General features: G+C 38.5%; 1 protein-coding gene across 1 annotated transcript; it reads left to right on the top strand.

Moving 5' to 3' along the window:
- Window positions 1-16,810, top strand: anln2 (anillin, actin binding protein 2). Its single transcript, XM_084734772.1, has 25 exons — window positions 1-150; window positions 264-431; window positions 505-600; window positions 2,081-2,262; window positions 2,621-2,713; window positions 3,029-3,115; window positions 3,814-3,895; window positions 4,836-5,732; window positions 5,829-6,212; window positions 6,518-6,855; window positions 6,989-7,083; window positions 8,288-8,417; window positions 8,637-8,772; window positions 9,200-9,376; window positions 9,515-9,641; window positions 9,980-10,028; window positions 11,189-11,242; window positions 11,326-11,358; window positions 11,459-11,480; window positions 11,743-11,852; window positions 12,314-12,367; window positions 13,508-13,594; window positions 13,940-14,047; window positions 14,136-14,284; window positions 15,494-16,810. The coding sequence occupies exons 1-25, from the start codon at window positions 42-44 to the stop codon at window positions 15,657-15,659; spliced, it is 3,933 nt and encodes a 1,310-aa protein (XP_084590898.1). The 5' UTR covers window positions 1-41; the 3' UTR covers window positions 15,660-16,810.
- Window positions 16,811-17,028: the final 218 nt, after the last annotated feature.

The following is a 17,028-nucleotide window of genomic DNA, read 5'->3' as shown; positions in this document are numbered from 1 at the left end:
CTGACAATTTGAAATGCTAAACCAGTTTGTGTAATACCAATATGTTTCAGTTCAGTATGGAGGCTGGCGAGGAAAATAGTTTCAACATCAATTTGAAGAGACAAAGAGCCCCTCTGTCAGACTCTGAAGACAATGTCCTCTCATCATCAGGTTTGTTTGTGCCTGTATAAACAAGATTGTGAAGCTTAGGCATATCTATATAAATACACTATGTCAACATATTCACAGAACATTTGTGATTTTTGTCCTTTGTCCTGTAACAGAGGTGAACGATGGCCAGAAGCGGCGGCGATTGGAGGCAGCTGGTCAGGAGAACCGTAGCCCTAAACCGTCCTCCTCTGGACGCCTATCTGAGCTAGAAACAAAGCCAGACACACCGATAGTTCCTTCAGTCCGGTCCCGGGTCCAGCAACTCACCCAGAGACAAGATGGTAATCACATTGTTGAAGCTGTTGAGTTGTGTTAGATAAATTCACTTCGTAACAGAGGTGTTCGTTGTTTTAGCAGGAGTTCCTCTGGCCCAGCGGTGCTTGTCTGATCCTGGGTCTGACAATCCATCTGTCAGCATCCACAAGAAGGACTTCAGAGGGTTTCTCCTCGGTGAGGATGCATGTGGAAACACACATTCAAAAGCCATTCACAAAATATTCAAAAATAATGAATGATGCAACATTCAGTGGGAGTGGAGCACACATTCAGACTCTAGTGTAAGGTGCAAACAGAATACAAAACAAGGTCCGAAGTACAAATGATACTAGATGGAAGTAATACAGAACTGTCATAGGCGTAGACTAATATGGTCTGGACAGAGGGCAACAACTTGTGCACAAAGGCAAGTCTGATAGTGACACAAATTCATTTATATCAGTACTGTGGCTGATCAGGTATTGAAGGACAGTTACAAGAGATGGCTGAAAAATGTGTAAATCCAAAAAAGAGAGAAACTGATTTTTGGTGTGTTACTAAAAGTTACATGATGTTATGTTTGCAGCCTTTTTATTGTTTAAAAAAAAAAAAAAGTGTGATATTTTACTGATAGTTTGTCAGAATTTATAGAATACAAATAGATAAACAAAACTCAACATCAATGATATTTATATAGATGTGACATCTGTGGTGGAAAATCTGAAAATGAAGACAGGAACATTGACTGAGATTGTCTTCGTGGTATTTTAATAGAACTTTGCAAAGGATCAGTAAACAGTCACATAGAGCATAAGGGAACTGATAATCAGTCAAGAATATGCATTGTCTTTTATAGGGTAAGGAAAACAAAGAGGTTGTGAGAAGATGAATCTGGTTGGGATAGAATGAATCTAATGGGTTTATCAGGGTCGGAATGTGCTTGTGCTATCAGAAATTGTTACTCCAAAGAGACAGCTGTCTGTTTAAGACCAAGTAACCGGTTAGTGCCTGACGGAACATGAGAAGCAACTGTGGGGAACAACAGAAACCAGTTCAGCATGTTATTTTCCCACTACACATCCATTTTCCAAAAGAGCCAAATATATTTTATGAGCATTCTGCCACACAAATTAAAAAAATAAACAGTATCTGGTAGGTATAGCTGGCCTGCAATGTTCTTTTGATTCTTTTGATCCCCCAGTGAAATGTTTATATTTAGATTACACTGTGAATTCTATAGTTTAGTATCCAGCATGCATATTTGAGCAATGGGAAAACAGACTACTAATATGCTCAGTTTATTTTTGGTGGAAATGCTCAGACCAGTTCAAAATTGGTGCTGGAACCAGAACAGGTACAGTGTCATCCAGAACACATCTGATGTTGGTGGAAAAAGCCTCACAGAAAGGCCAAATGAACCAGAACCAGAGCAGGGCAAAATATATCAATATTATATTGTATTATGTTAGGAGACTAGATGTATCATATATTTTGGATATTGTTCATAGCTGATATGATTTGGCATAAGTGTTGTCTCTGTTGTATTATTTGCCTTTACCCATTTAGTCATTATATCCACATTACTGACGATTGTTTATCAAAAAATTTGAATTTAAATTTTGCTTAATTTCTGTTTGTCTGTTTGAAAATTCACCTCTATGAACATTCCCTGCAGGCGAGGGAGAATTTAATCAGCGACTGGAACGGTTTGAAGTGCCAGTCTTCCAGGTCAGCTCTGCTCCCACTTCAAGCCCTGGCAACCAGTGCCCTCGGACCTGCTCCAACTTTGTATCTGGCATTCAGCAGAAACTCCAGGGTACAACACCCAGCTCTAAGCAGGCTTCTCGCATTCGCCAGGTTGGTTCAAGTCCTTTTATAAATGAAATGCATTAGTCCTACCTCCATTTATGTGAACAACACCATTCTAGCTCTCAAGTTCTTGCGCTTAGATGGGCAAATGATCTTAAAAGGTCTGGTGATATAAATCATTTAAACACATAAATTTGTATGCAGGGCCAGTTCGTTCATCATCATCAATCATTCACATTTTTCTAAATAAAAGCTACTAGAGGCTGCAGCATTTTAAATTATATGAACTTTAAAAATGAAAGAATTATCTGATTTCTACTTGACCTGTTTGTACTTAAATAACGTTGTCTTTGTCAGAGTAGCTGGATAGTTTATGTCTGACATCTGGCATGGTTTCACTGATCAGGAACGGGAGCAGGAGTTGAACCAGTTGAATTTCCAGCCCATCAGTGAAAATGCCTGGCTGAAAAGGAGCAGCTCTGATCCCTCTTTGACTCAGGTGAGTTTGTCATTATAATATTTTCTTTTTCAGACATTACAAGTTTTAGTCACAGCTGTCAGTAACATCTTGTAATAATTGATTTTGTTGTATTTATGTGGATGTGGTTTATTTGGCTCATAAACTAAAGATAGACCAGAACAGGCTCATGCAGAAGTGGTTAGAGTTCAGGCAAGTTCATTCTTGGATTGCCAGTAATTGATATATGATGGGGATTATGTTTACAAATAGGATGTATTTTTTAGCTATTGTGAGCCCAGTTTCCCCAGCTTGTTTGAGATATTTTTACATACCAGTTCATGTAAACATTAGCAGAGAAGGACCCCTCCTGTCCCCACATCTTCCTCCTGGGTGCCTAGATCTAGAGGGGGAGTTCAGTGGCCTCCCGCGCAGCCCTGGGGTGTAAGTCTGTGACTAAATACCTATTTACTCTCTTGCCACTTTGTGCTTTGACACATGGGTAATATTTGGAGTCAAGAGGATGGGGAGTATTGATTTGGACAGTCATAAGAATTGAATTGGATCACAGAAGGACAATTTCCATATATCAGCCAACCACTTTGGTTGGCAGAATCACCCATTCATGTGGCTCCAGTTTTTTGTCTTTTGAAGAAGGAAGTTCACTTTGGAAATGGTGCACTTATGTAAGTCTGGTGTGGTTTCAGGGAAATGGGTTGTTCTCACAAAGGATTATCTTTTCACTTCACACATGACCAGCAGAAAACGGTAACTGTCTCATTTGAGTTATTAAATGGGGCCATGATAAGTAACAGACTGCTTCACAGAGATGAACATCACAAACAGGTTTTGTCTCATACATTTAACTGAATTCATTTCAGTATCCCTGTTGGAGTCACCTTTGACGGGATTGTGAATGTATTTTGACAGCCTAACTCCACTTTGTCATTAATTGCTCTATACACCAGATACAATAGCTGTTTTGTGTTTTTGGGCTTTCAGGGTTTGAGATTTTGTTTGAACAACAACAACTGCAAGATATATTTTCTTTGAGCTTGTACCAGTGAACATTAAATAAAGCTCTGCCCTGCATTTCTCTCTCTCTTTAGTTCCTGTGCTGATTCTGTTTTTTTCACATTTAGCAGGCTGATGCTGAGATGAAAGATGGCAGCTTCACTGAAACTCTTAATTTAGATGGAGAGAAGCTGTCTTCAAATGGGACAGGTAAGATTTTTGACACCAAATTGACTTTCCCCCATACTCTCCTCATAAATTAAATGAACACTGACAATCCTTTGTAACCACTTGCACTCTGAGTAGAATAGAAGAGAAAGAACTTTGTCTACCATTTGCATGTAAATGGCAGAAATTTGTTTTTGCTTACATGTGCACAAAAACAGGTTCATTAAAAAGACAACATATTACACCTAGACAAAACAATTTAAAAAAAGAAAAAACATTTATTATATATTATTTATCTGTGTGCGGGTGTACGTCAATTGACAAAAAAAACCCAAATACTGATGGTATTACTTACCCCTTGTCTAGACAGAAAACATTCCATCAGCATCATGCTCACGTGAATAGAGCATTCACGTTGTCAGTGCATTTTTGCACGAGGCACCAGCCTCATGTTTGCATGTGTATTGTTGAAAAAAATAGACTTGAAGTCTAAATAAGCGCCTCAGTGTGTCAGTGTGCAGCTGGGATGCCAGATACATGTAGCTGGTACAGGCAGCTGTACTGATAAAAATGAAAGCATTTCTGGTGGCCACGTAGCTTAGAGCATGTGCCCCGTGTACCAAGGACAGTCCTGCGTGGCCGTGTGTTCACCTTGTGCTTGTGGCCCTTTGCTGCATGTCAATACCCCACTGTCTGCCCCACTTTCATGTCCTCACTTTAGCTGTTCTTTAAAAATAAAGACATAAAAAGCTGTTATTTTAAAATATTTCTAAAATTCTGTCAGTCCTTGTATTCTCTCTCCTGCCAGATGTATTGTCTTTGTTCATATCTGTTATTAACACAATCAGTATCCTACACTAAGTAACTCTAAATAACTCTTTATGTAATGAATCGATATGAACACTCAGTGCCTGTTCTAAGGTATCTCAAGTATGAACCTTGGGTAGACTAGTGTTAAGATGTGAGACTACTTTTTCAACAGGTGAAAGGGCACCCTGTCACTCTGAAAACCCAGCAGCATCTGTAGAGCTTGAAAACGCTGATGAAGGGCAGCTGCAAATGGACTGGACGACGCAAAATACTTGTCAGGGTGAAGAAGTCATGGAGGAGAAGGAGCACAGGGCTTCAGTTGGAACTGAAAATAAGCAGCTCGGGTCCCAACAATTACAGACCCAGGCTGTATTGAAGTTGTCTTTTAGTGAGGACCAGAGTTTCTCCAGTGCACCTATTTGTGAGGATCAGAATGCGTCAGTGAATGAGTTGTGTACAGTTGATGAGCAGAGCTTGCTAGAGTCAACTTGCCTAGAGGAGTCAAAAATTAAGGAAACAGGTGAAGTTTCCAAAGTAACTGAGCAAGGCAGGTCTGCTATGTTTTCATTTGAAGAAGCTGAAAAAACTGATGATTATTCATACAGTGAAGAGGAGATTGAGCCCTCAACAGATGAGGAGTTAAGGTTGTGGAGATATCCTCAAGATGAGGTGTACATAGAGGAAGAGTCTATCACAGCTGAAGAACAGGAGGAAAATGTGTGCGCCAAAGAGATGGAAGGAGAGTTGGAGACATGTAGAGTGGAAAAAGAGACAGGAGTCAGTGTTGCAGATGGCAGTGAACCCTCTCACATCCAGGATGGTGGATGTTATTTAGATCATGTCCCTGCTAAGTTTGCTGGCTCCTCTGAAATGCAGGATGATGAGAAACATAGATCCAGAGAGGAGAAATTAGAGTCAAAAAGCTGTTTAGATGACTCTGTGGGAGACCAGTTGACTTTAAACCAGGAACAAGAGAACACAAAGTCATATGAAGGATGTTGTGAGGGAGCGGTTACAGGAGATCAAGACCAGAAAGACACAGAAGAATGTACCCATATGGATGATATAGGTCAACAGTCAAAAGAAAGCCAAACAGTCAGTTTAAAAGGAGACACAGATCTAGAGTTAGACAGAAAAGGCCCAAATAGCAGGGTGAAGCAAACAGAGGCATCTCCTGTTGTAGATGCAGCTCAGGCTCTGAAAGAATCACTGACTGAGTATCCAGAGCTTGAAACAAATATCGAAAATGTCGTAAAGCCTAAGATTGAGACTCCAGTCGAATTATCCAACAGTGATAGAAGTGACAGAGCTCAGTGTTCGACAGAGGTCCAGGTGGTAGATCATCTTTCAGAGGCAGAGGAAATGGAGCAGGATGCAGTAGATGAAAGGCAGAGTGTTATAGATGGGTTGCCAGAAGAAACTCAGAAGGCAAAGGGAGGAGAAAGCTCAAAGAAAGTCACGTTTATCTTGGAGCCTGAGCTAATTAATGACTCCACCCTGTCTGAGACCAGTGCCTCCATGGAGTCCAGGGCAGAGACAAGTATGTCAGGTGAGAACGGTAAGAAGCTCCACAATAGTTGTGAGCACCTGGGATACCCGTGGACACCTTAGGAGATGTGGGTGAAGTCACAGAAATCACTGGTCATTGGTTAACTGCAGCTCGGTTAATATGCTTTCTAAATCACATGGTGACTAAAGGAAACCTAAAGAAGGTTGTATGGTTGTCTTTGTTTTTCTTCAAAGTTAAAAGAAATGTTTATGTCTATCCTGATGACCTCGCCAGTCATCTTCGTATTGTTGAAAGTGTTGTTCCAGAAATTGACTTGATACATGTGGGAATGTTTCTTTTCTCAGATGCTGAACTGAGCTCTCATGATGATACCAACACTGCTGAAATAATTGACCAGATGTTTGAGGAGGTGCTGGAATATGCTGGAAGAATGGAGGAAGAGAGGGTGGATGACGAAGACACTGAGGACCACGACAGTGGCATTGATGCTTGCTCTGGAGACAAAGATAAGATGGAAATGGATTCGGAGAAGAAGAAAAGTGAAGAAGAGGGAGCGGCTAAAGAAGAAGAGTGTGATGAGAGCAAGAAGCTTGAAAGCAATGGTGATGAGCTGCTGACTTTTCCTCCCAGTGGCATCCTCTCTCCTCTCAGCAAGTCAGTAGAGGCTGTGGTCACCCCTCTGGTAAGATAAATTCATAATGTTGAACTGTTAATACATGAGTTTCATTAGAGGAGCTTAAGTTCTTGTGGGGAAGCTGATGAATTCAGAACCTGGAAGAATATTTTATTAATAACAGTTCATATCCCATCAACAGCGACTGGCAGTGAGCCAGGAGTCCAATCCTCCATCTCTGCTTCTGACTCCAGAGGAGACCTCCACCCCTCCTGTTGAATCTGCTCCTCTATACAGGTGATCACAGCTGCAAATTCAGTTTGGAATAAAATCCAGTTGAATGGTCAGGACCCTATTTAGATGATCTATAGTGCAAGGTCTGAGGTGCATGGCACACAGGCATTTAGGGCATGTCTGATTCCATTTTGTTATTCAGACGGCACAAAATCTGGGTGTGAAGTAAGGTTCTAGGTGCGTAGAGATTGTATATAGTCCCTTAATTAATCATGGGTGTGTTTTGGGTGTAACATGAATGAAACCAATCAGAGCATCATCTTACATTTCCTTTAAGAGAGCCAGATGCACCTGTGTGAGGCGCATTGCTATTTAAATGATGGGTCCAGTAAGTTGGAAAAGTGAAAGCTGAAATGATCCACTTGTAGTGACACAGACAATGCAGTTAACCTGCAAGTCAGACAGGCTGGGTCATAAAAATTACATAGAAAGACAATACTTATAAAATTAACATTATCATTAATAACAGATGGGTTGCTGGTGGGTGAAATAGGATAGAGCATCTCGCCCTGTCTGTGCTGACTTACATCAAACAATTTCACTGTATAATCTGCAGCTGTTTGTGTGAGTGAGAGGCAGAGACCTTCTGGATGTGTAGAACACATTACATTAATTATCAGATCCTGATCATCCTATTGGATTTAAACAATCAATTAGTTACAGCTTTGTGTTTAAAAACACAGTGCCTCTCCTGTATTCTTACACAGAAAATAGCAATGATCACTGCGCTGTGCGCCTCTTTGTGCTAGGCAGAAGATAGAGCCCTCAGTCTTGAATAATCAATGTTGTCTTTTGCCAGACTTGTTTAAGAAATTACAGGCCCCAGTGTACAATTTACCACTGTTTTACCATTGAAATCTTCACGTTGGTGACTTTGTCATGAAAGCATAATAGTGCTTTAAAAGATGCAAATCAAATGTTGGAACAGCAGAACTACAGGTCTAACTGAATCTATGATTATACATCATTATGTGGTTTAAAATGTTTTTCTGTTATTTAAAAGCTGCATCATATTTCAATCATGTAACTCCATAAATGTCATATTATTTTGTCACTTTCTTAATATCACTAATCACTGTTTTTTAAACATTTCTTTCAAATATGGGAGTTGTGGGTATATTGTTAACATGCTTAAATTTGACTGTATAGTTGATTGACACACTCACGTGTCTTTCACTGGATTTTGGTTTTCGTCTGTGATTGACAGTATTGATGCCTACCGCACACAAAGACAAAATAAGCAGCCCATCATCCAGAGTGTCACTCCTGCGGTTCAGCGACGAGCTCCAGAAAAGTCTGAACCTCAGCCCTCTGTCAATACTAAGGAGAAAATCATGGTGTGTAGTATTGTTTTCAATAATTTTTTTTAACTGTAACTGTTTTAAATCAACTATTTTCACAGTAGGTCAGTATGCAGTCTGTAAGAATTTGGCGTTCTTGTGTTACATGCACCTTATTCAGTCAACTATAAATGTAAACAGCACTACAACTGTTTTGATTGGATTAAATCCAGTACAAATGTTGAGTAACTCACATATTGTCCTGTTTTTGTCCAGGCTCTCAATGAAGAAGCAGGGAAGCTGCAGACTGTGATCAACCAGACCCTGCAGGCTCTGAGCTGCTGTACTGATGAGGAACATGGACGAGGCTCACTGGAGGAGGCTGAAGCTGAGAGACTGCTGCTGGTTTCCTGTATATACACATCAGGATTTATTGGTTTAATATTTGTGTACCATAGATTGGAAGCCATGTTCACACTTTTCTGTTTTTTATAGAAAATGTTTCCTCAACAGCAATTACATTATTTTAATACTTTTTACATTTTACATACCACTGATAAAATGAGTTAAACAACAGAATAACACCAGTATTAATAATATAATAGTAAAATAATTCATAATTATAAGTGTATTTTTTAAATAATGTATAATTTATAATAAAAAAAACCCCACAAAAACACTAAAAAGCCAAACATTATTTTTTTCTTTATTTAATGTTAATTTCATGTACTCACCTTCTTTCAAAGCCTAACTGCATAGATCATTATTTTTCCTCATTTTTTATCATCTCTCCATATTGCTTATTGTATGTGTGAATTACCTGTATGTGTCTGTTTCAGGTGAGAAACGCTCTGCCCTGCTGGCAGAGGTGGCCAGACTAAGGGAGGACAGGAACTCAGAGTCAGGGGAGGACAGGGACGATGTTTCCCAGCAACCCTGCAGAGGGACTGTCAGCATCACAAACATCCAGCTGCCTCTCAAGGTTGAATTTGTCTGCTCCTCACACAATCGAACAGGTAGCACAGCAGTTTAACATTATTAATGCATTTGTATGACTTAAATTTAAGGGGAAAAAATATATTCAGGGCTTAATTAATACAAATGCAGTGTTTGACACTGATTTGCTTATGTTATTTGTTTATGTACCCATTTAGGTCGGCCAAGTCACTACTTCTTCATCCTGATTCGCTACGGCCCCTGCAACATCGTTGCTACTCCGCTGTCCACAGCTGCTGATGCTCAGAATGGAGACACCATCTCCTTCACTACTTCTGTCACTCTGTAAGCTGCAGTTCATTTACTGATTTTTGGTTACTTCAATTGACAAGTGTTAACTACTTCTAACCCTATTTTTCTGCATTTGCATTTTTTTGTTTCTTTGTTTTTCTAAATTTTCAGTGTTACAGTGTTTTGTTTTGTTTTTTTCATAGAATCTATTTTTCAGCTTCAGTCAGGTCTGCATCATTGGACAAATATGCAGGGTTTCTCAGTTCACATTTATGTTTTGTGAAAAAATGTTTAATAAATGGTCACATCCACATAACCTTAGCCAGACTGGAACACTCCTTTGGTAGTGTGTAACTCAATGCTCTTCCCGATTTGTCTCCTTGATATGTCAGGAAGGATATCCGCTCATCCTTTGAAATCGATGTGGAAGTCTACAGCCTGGTGAGACAAAACATTTGATATTTTTATTCACAGTTATTCTTTGTCATTTCTTAATTGAAATCAAATTAACAGAAAAGCAAACAGTGGTTAGGGTTGCAGGTTTATCATGAATGTAAATATTTCAACTTTCAAAAAAACACATTTACTTTAAGAAATTGTTTTCATTCTGTCTATAACTGGCACTTCTGTAGACATAAGTCTATAGTGTGATGCCTGCTAGGATGAGGCTCAGTTGGCCTGGCAGCAAGCTGCATAATTTAACATGATCTTAGCTGTTGTTAGCCAGGATGTTGTTGAGTCATGGTGTTAGAGATATATGCATTGTTGTTTGCTAAGATAAGGTAGCTTAAGAGAATTGTTAACATGGCAGCTGAAAATTGTTTAGTTGTTTCTTGGTCACGCTGTATGCTGCTGCTGATAACACCATGCTAGTAGCTTGACATGTTGTCAAGCCTTATATAGGCACATAAATCATGAAGCATTTCTTTTGCTAGGAGGCTTACTAACGAGTGTCTGTTGGTAAGTAGTGGAACCAGTTAGACATTAATGGTGGTTGAACTTAGCAAGTCATGGGATTTGCATGAAGTTGCCTATCAAGCCAGTTGAAGCAGCCACTGTACTTTAGCACAATTAGATACAATGTAGATATTAAGTGGCATCATGCTACGAAGTATCTGCTCTTTGCTTAGGTGAGAGGGGCATTTAATGATGCCTTCAAGTTGCATTAGGTCAGAGAATGATGTGGAAAAGTTTACTGATATAACTAGTAGCTATTTGCAGGACAAGTGGATCCTGATAGACAAGAATTATGGCTAGACTACTGAGTGGGCTATGGCATTCAGATGAAACAACTTATATCAAACCAGTGGGACCAGCGAATGTAGCCTAACCTGAGCAGATACAATGAAGACAATAGAGCCACAAGCAAAAATTCCCAGATCAAGCTGTTGTGTATCTCCTCTTTGCTTTGTTGAGTGTTTGATTAATGACTGTCATTCTGGTTGTAACAACAAAATTAATTGGCTGCTGTTCAGCTGTCCTTTTTCTTCCAGGGGCCTGGCAACTTTCTTACTCCTTTAATTGTTTCATTTATCCCTTTTCACTTGTAGAAAGATGTTTTTAGATTTAGATTTTTAATCTGCCTGTTTTTTGCCATATAGTCCCACACTTCAGGTAGTAACTGCAGCATGGATCGGGCCACCACCAAGTCACGGGTAAGCAGCTGGGTCAAATAATGAACCATATGTATATTTATCAATCACAGTCAAATTTATTTATGGTTTCTTTACCTTTTCAGGTCACACCAAGAAAACTTCTGAACACTATCACGGTGAGTATCCAGTTTTTGTTTCATGCTCTACTTTTAAAGTGCATGTTGTTTTTAACTCCCCACCGAAGAATTATCTAAACCTTTTCTCTGTTTTCCACAGAGATCCAGTAACAGTCTGACATGTAAGTTGAGTTTCATATTTGTCAAAATTTATTATGTTAAATCAAGGCTTATTTTTTCTGTTTGACTCAGGTCAACGAGTCTAGTCTGGTACCAAGGAAATGTTTTGAAAATGTTTGGTATACAAAAATATATGTGAATTTGATGTGGAGGCAATTCTGTTGTGTACCACATAAAATTACCAACTAACTAACTGTAAATTGCTGACTGACCTTCTGATTTTTTGTTTTGACTTTTAATGTGGTGCTTTTTTTTGTCTTTCAGCTACAGCTCTTCCTGCTCTCAACACTCGTCGCTCCAGTAACTTTTGTTTGGTGGGTTCCCATAAGATCACCTTGGCCTCACTGGGACACAGCAAGTTCCCTCTGGATAAGGTAAAGATCTGTCATATTGTTAGCAAGGGCTGCTCACACTTTTTTTTTTTTTTTTTTTGGCATCTTCAGGAATTAAAGGTTAATACACAGATGTTGTACTTGGGCCAGAAGATTATGTGTAATTTTAGAGATGAAAAAAATACTAATCAATATAATTTGCAGAGTACTTGTGAATTTCAGTGATATAAAACAGGCCCTAGCACCAATGACTTTGCAGTTTGGCAAGCAAAAAATAATTATCAGTTGAATGATAACATTCAGAAGGGAAACACATGGCCCAAATATCACATCTACTGTCACCAGGTTTTGGACCTACAGGGCTGCAGGCACCACAAAAAAGCCTTCAGCCTTTTTATCATTCTGTTAGAGGTTTCACACATGGGTGGGCTCACTGGTGATGTAACATGTCTGCCCCTCCCTGTCTGCCACCCTCCCCTCTCTGTCTTGCTTCCTCCACTCAGATGAAACTTGAAGGCAAAATCAGGAGGCTGCTGGGAGATGAATTTCAGGAAAAGGTTTCACTCTTTTCACAACACTGTCAGTCTTAGACCTCTCACTGCTAGCCTAACCTCTGACTCATGATTTCAGTCAGAAAATAACCACCGCCTCAGTCTTCATAGTATGTGTTTGTGGTGAATGAATTTGTTTCTTTGTTCATGCTCTTTTCCATCTCATTCTACAACCTAAGACGATATCCATGATGCTGTTATTTTAACTCCCAGACTCAGTATGTTTGTTGTGAAATGACATAGTGTTTATGGGCAAAATGCAAAATATAAAATAAAGAAAAAATTTGTTGGTACACAAACATCTAGATGTTTATTCAGTCAGGATGAATTGGTATGAAAATTTCATATCATGATAACTTATAAGTTATTACAGTGATCGGTATTATCACATTACTGTTAAAATGTGCAAAAATGTTCTTTAAAACTTTAAAATTAAAAACCTCTGATTTGAAATGGCATCACAAACCCACATTGCTGTTGTGCTTACATCTGGGCTGCTAACTTTTGCTGATGCTGGACAGTATTTACTGTGAGTTTTTAAAAGTGTGGCAATCAGACACAGATATCGCAGTAATTCCAATTTAAAGCACTATTACTAATCATTTGGAATTTTATTGCAGTTTATCATGACACTAATTGTTTCATCCCAGTTATTCATTTTGAAATGTATTTGTTGTTGCATTTGTCTGCTATGTTCTTGCATCATTTAATTTTGGATTACATGATGATATGACGTTACTGGGAGGAAAATGACAGCATAGAAACCAAACTTATAATCAAATCACTGTGTCATTTCATTCTTTACATGTTTTCCTGTGGAAGCTGTGCAGTGTGTCTGTGTGTGTGTGTGTATTTTTCATTGTCTAAATATTCAAGAATTTCTTTCCAAATGCAGTACACACCATGGTGAGACATACTCATAATAACACTTAGTATATCTTAAATTATTAAAAGTCATAAATTGCTATCAATTCTGATCACAGTTTGACCGGAACTGTCCAATTTTTAGGAAGCTCTTTCTGAACAAAACCAATGAAGCGCATGTTGGAATGAAATTCTTTGAAATATTCTGTTGATTGTTTCTTTACATGTCTATCACATTATGTTTAATCATGTGTCCCCTCCCTCTTTCTGCCTTCACTGCAGGTGCCTTTTCTCTCTCCTCTAGAGGGCAACATCTACCTGCAACTGCAGAGTGAAAGTCACTCTAATGTACACCACCAAGGCTTCCTGGTTAGTAATGTCATATTTCTTATTTTCCATGACTCTCTGGCTACACTGTATGTCCATCTTAACAAAGAATTTAGTATCTGTTGTCTTTAAATCTTAAGATTTGCAAAAGTGAATCAATATCCTATTTTGTCATAATGGTTTAAAAACAAATGACAGTATCTTAAAACCACAAGCAGCAGAAGAAGATTTACAGTACACTCAGGGGGCATTATCACTCCTGTCTTTGCTGACTTTATATATAACATACTGTCACTAATCAAAATGTTTTTAACAGTTGAAAAACAGTTTTAAACTGCAGTTTCACTGCATTAAATTCACTCACACTTTTTGTGGTTCTGTTCCCAGACAATGTTTGAGTTGATCAGTGGATATGGGGTGTGGCATCGCCGATATTTTGTTCTGGAGGGATGCAACATGAGCTACTGGAACCACCCCAATGACAAAGAAACTAAGGTATGGATATATCAGCAGACAGACTTGCAGGTTATGTCACCAAGTTGCTTTTAAATTGGTTTAATTTTGGTTTGTTTTAACCTTCCAGGGAGCAGAGGGCAGCATTTCTCTGTCCAGCTCCTCTAGTCAGTCTGTCAGGCCTGTTAAGAGGGACTCGTGTGCCCGACCTTTCACCTTTGAGCTGGTCAGCAGCATCCCACAGCAGCAGCAGAATGACAGCCAGGAATCCATGGCCAAGTAAGATTGTATATTCATGAACTCAAACACTCTGAAAAATTAGATCTTTGGGAATTAGTGAAGTGCAAATAGACTAAGTGTGTTGTAGTTATAATTAAGAGCTTCAAAACTTTGTTTCTGATCTTTGATTGTAATCGGCTAACTTTCCATGTGTGAATCCCAAATGTACAATCCCAGAATTGTTTGCTTGTAATCATTTTTGAGGTTGCACATTTTGTCCAATATAACACTGTTCATTTATAATGAGAACCTGTTAGCTAATTGCCGTTTGTTTACAGTAAGAATGAAACATGTTGCTCTTCTGGCTGCAGCCAGCTAGTGATGTAACAGAGTGTTTTATTTTTGACAGCTGAAGGGAAACGCCTTCTGTGACATCAGTAATTGGGTTGTGTCTAGACGTTTATTTTGAAAAAGTCTAATCACTATTAAGAAAAAAATTTACATTGCAAGCCTTTACACTCACGTTTATTCCCTCAAGTCAAGTGCAATGCCAACCTTGTGCTTGTGATCCCCCGAAAGGTCCAGTGTGAAACATTTAAGGGGGTCTATTGGCAGAATATGGCAGAAATGGAATATAATATTCCTAAGTATGTTTTCATTAGTGTATAATCGCCTGAAAATATGAATAGTTGTAATTTTGTTACCTTAAAATGAAGCCTTTATATCTACAGAGGGTCGGCGTATATATATTATGGACAATACAACCATGTTTCTACAGTAGCCCAAACGAGAAAACCAAACACAGGCTCTTGACACGGCCTTTCACGTTTTGAGGCCACCATAGAATCTCCTACTATATACTTGGAAGGAGAGAGTGAGATGAAGTGTTTGCAAATTGCAAGCTTAAAGCTAGATGTCACTAAGTCCTACAAAGTGGTCTTTTAATTTGGAGGAAAAAGCAGAAGAAGAAAAAAACAGTTATCTTCTATGATTTTGCAGTATGTTTAGCAAAATATAACAATTAATTTACCTCTGATAAATGTCAGGAGGCTCAGTAGCACCTATTACAGATACATCTGGTTTCTCTAACAGTTCACACATGGCCCTGTTCCACCAAATAAGCTCTGGTTCTTGAACTGGAAATGGTATAAATTGAACGGTTCAAAGTTAGATGAACTAGAATGGAATCATTTCCTCGTTGGCAGAGGGAGGGTACACAGTGCTCCTAAGATTGCAGTACATAAACTGATTGATGTTGTTTTTCTTCAGGTGTTGGTTTTCAGCTGACACCAAACAGGAAAGATTGGACTGGATGGAGAAACTCAACCAGGCTCTTCTGGACTTTCACACATGGAACCGAACATCAGCAGCCCAAACAGAAAGTCAGCAGACAAACACGTCCAGCAGTGGGAACTTGAGGGAGAGCATACTGTAACTACATCACTGACACCAACATTTATATTCTTTATCTCAGAGCTGCAGGGGATACGCTTCATTATAGGTTCAGCTTCACTGATGAAATCAAACTGCCAAATTATAAAGATATGGCAAGGCAAAATATTTATCTCATATTGATTTATCTTTGGGAGATATCTTTTGGTTTTCCTGATATTGTTTATTTCTTTTAATCTGAATCCAATCATTACTGTTGGTTTTCACTTTTATGTGCTAAGTTACGGTTGGCATTTGAATATTTTTAGTTTTTCTTTATCTGGTTTTGTGGAAAGGAAGGTTTTATTTTGACTTGTTTTTCTGTGGCAATCAGCTGCTTTAGCCGTTGTTGGCAATATTATTTGGTCACTTTCTGTTGATAAGGTGATACTAATTTTGTAGCTTATATTTTTGAAATAATTTACACATATATTTAGATTCTTATTGTATTTTTGTATTGTTTAAACTGGAAGGATAAACAAATTTGTATAGATACAATAAATATTGGAGAAGAAAATGTTTAATTCTGCTACACTAATCTAGGGTGAGAATGTATTCGAAATGGCAGGAAACACTATGAGTTATTAAAATATAGAAAGAATGCTAGCTAGTGCTGGAATAGGAGCTTCTCTTAGTCATACACAGAGTATCTGCTTCTCTTTGGTGCCAAGTCGATCCATTCCAGGTGGAACTTCCATCAGATAGGTTGCTTTTGGCTATTTATCTAAAATGTGATATAACAACACTAGGTCCCTTTTTTACTGAAGGAATAACTGCTCAAAATCTGTATCTATCCCGCTTGATAATGTCTCACTGGTGCCTTGGGGTTTTACTTCCTCCCAGTGTCTTGAAGTGTTCATTCATATTCCTAAGTACAAGATTTGTTTTGTCTGCACATAAATAAACCCATATATTTACATATTTAAACCCCTGTTATATTTGTAATACAGTGGATAAGAGAGCTGGTGCTGTAAAAGAGGGCACTGTGGTGATGCTGCTGCAATGAATGTAGTCTGTTCTGTCCAATGTCCTGTTTTCCATGTATTTCCACCATCAGTCTGTCACTTTGTTATAACTGTTATTCATGTGAAGTCTCATTCTATGCACCTAATTGAAGGTAACAATAAAATAAATGGCTTGAAATGGCTACAAAAACAGTTTAAATTAATGGACTTGACCAATCCAGACAGGGGTTTTGCATGCAAGTGCTGTTACATATTTAATTTATAATAATAATATTATATATTAGCACTTTAGTATTTCATTTTCTTTCCTGTAGAAAACATGTTACCATCAGTGCACAATGTTATTTCAGACTGATGACCCAGTAAAACAGTAAATTTAATGGGTACTTCCCTTGAGTCTCACCATAT

The sequence above is a fragment of the Lutjanus erythropterus genome, chromosome 13 (assembly GCF_056507025.1).
Source record: "Lutjanus erythropterus isolate fLutEry1 chromosome 13, fLutEry1.hap2, whole genome shotgun sequence".
Classification (NCBI taxonomy): Eukaryota; Metazoa; Chordata; class Actinopteri; order Lutjaniformes; family Lutjanidae; genus Lutjanus; species Lutjanus erythropterus.
Note: the sequence above shows the minus strand (reverse complement) of the source record. Positions and strands in the feature narration are given on the sequence as shown.

Excerpts from the sequence above, each read along its gene's own strand:
- anln2 (XM_084734772.1), top strand. The coding sequence starts at position 42 with ATGTTTCAGTTCAGTATGGAGGCTGGCGAGGAAAATAGTTTCAACATC. Across the intron at positions 3,896-4,835 it reads GCTGTCTTCAAATGGGACAG|GTGAAAGGGCACCCTGTCAC; the intron begins GTAAGATTTTTG and ends CTTTTTCAACAG. Across the intron at positions 8,773-9,199 it reads GAGACTGCTGCTGGTTTCCT|GTGAGAAACGCTCTGCCCTG; the intron begins GTATATACACAT and ends TGTCTGTTTCAG.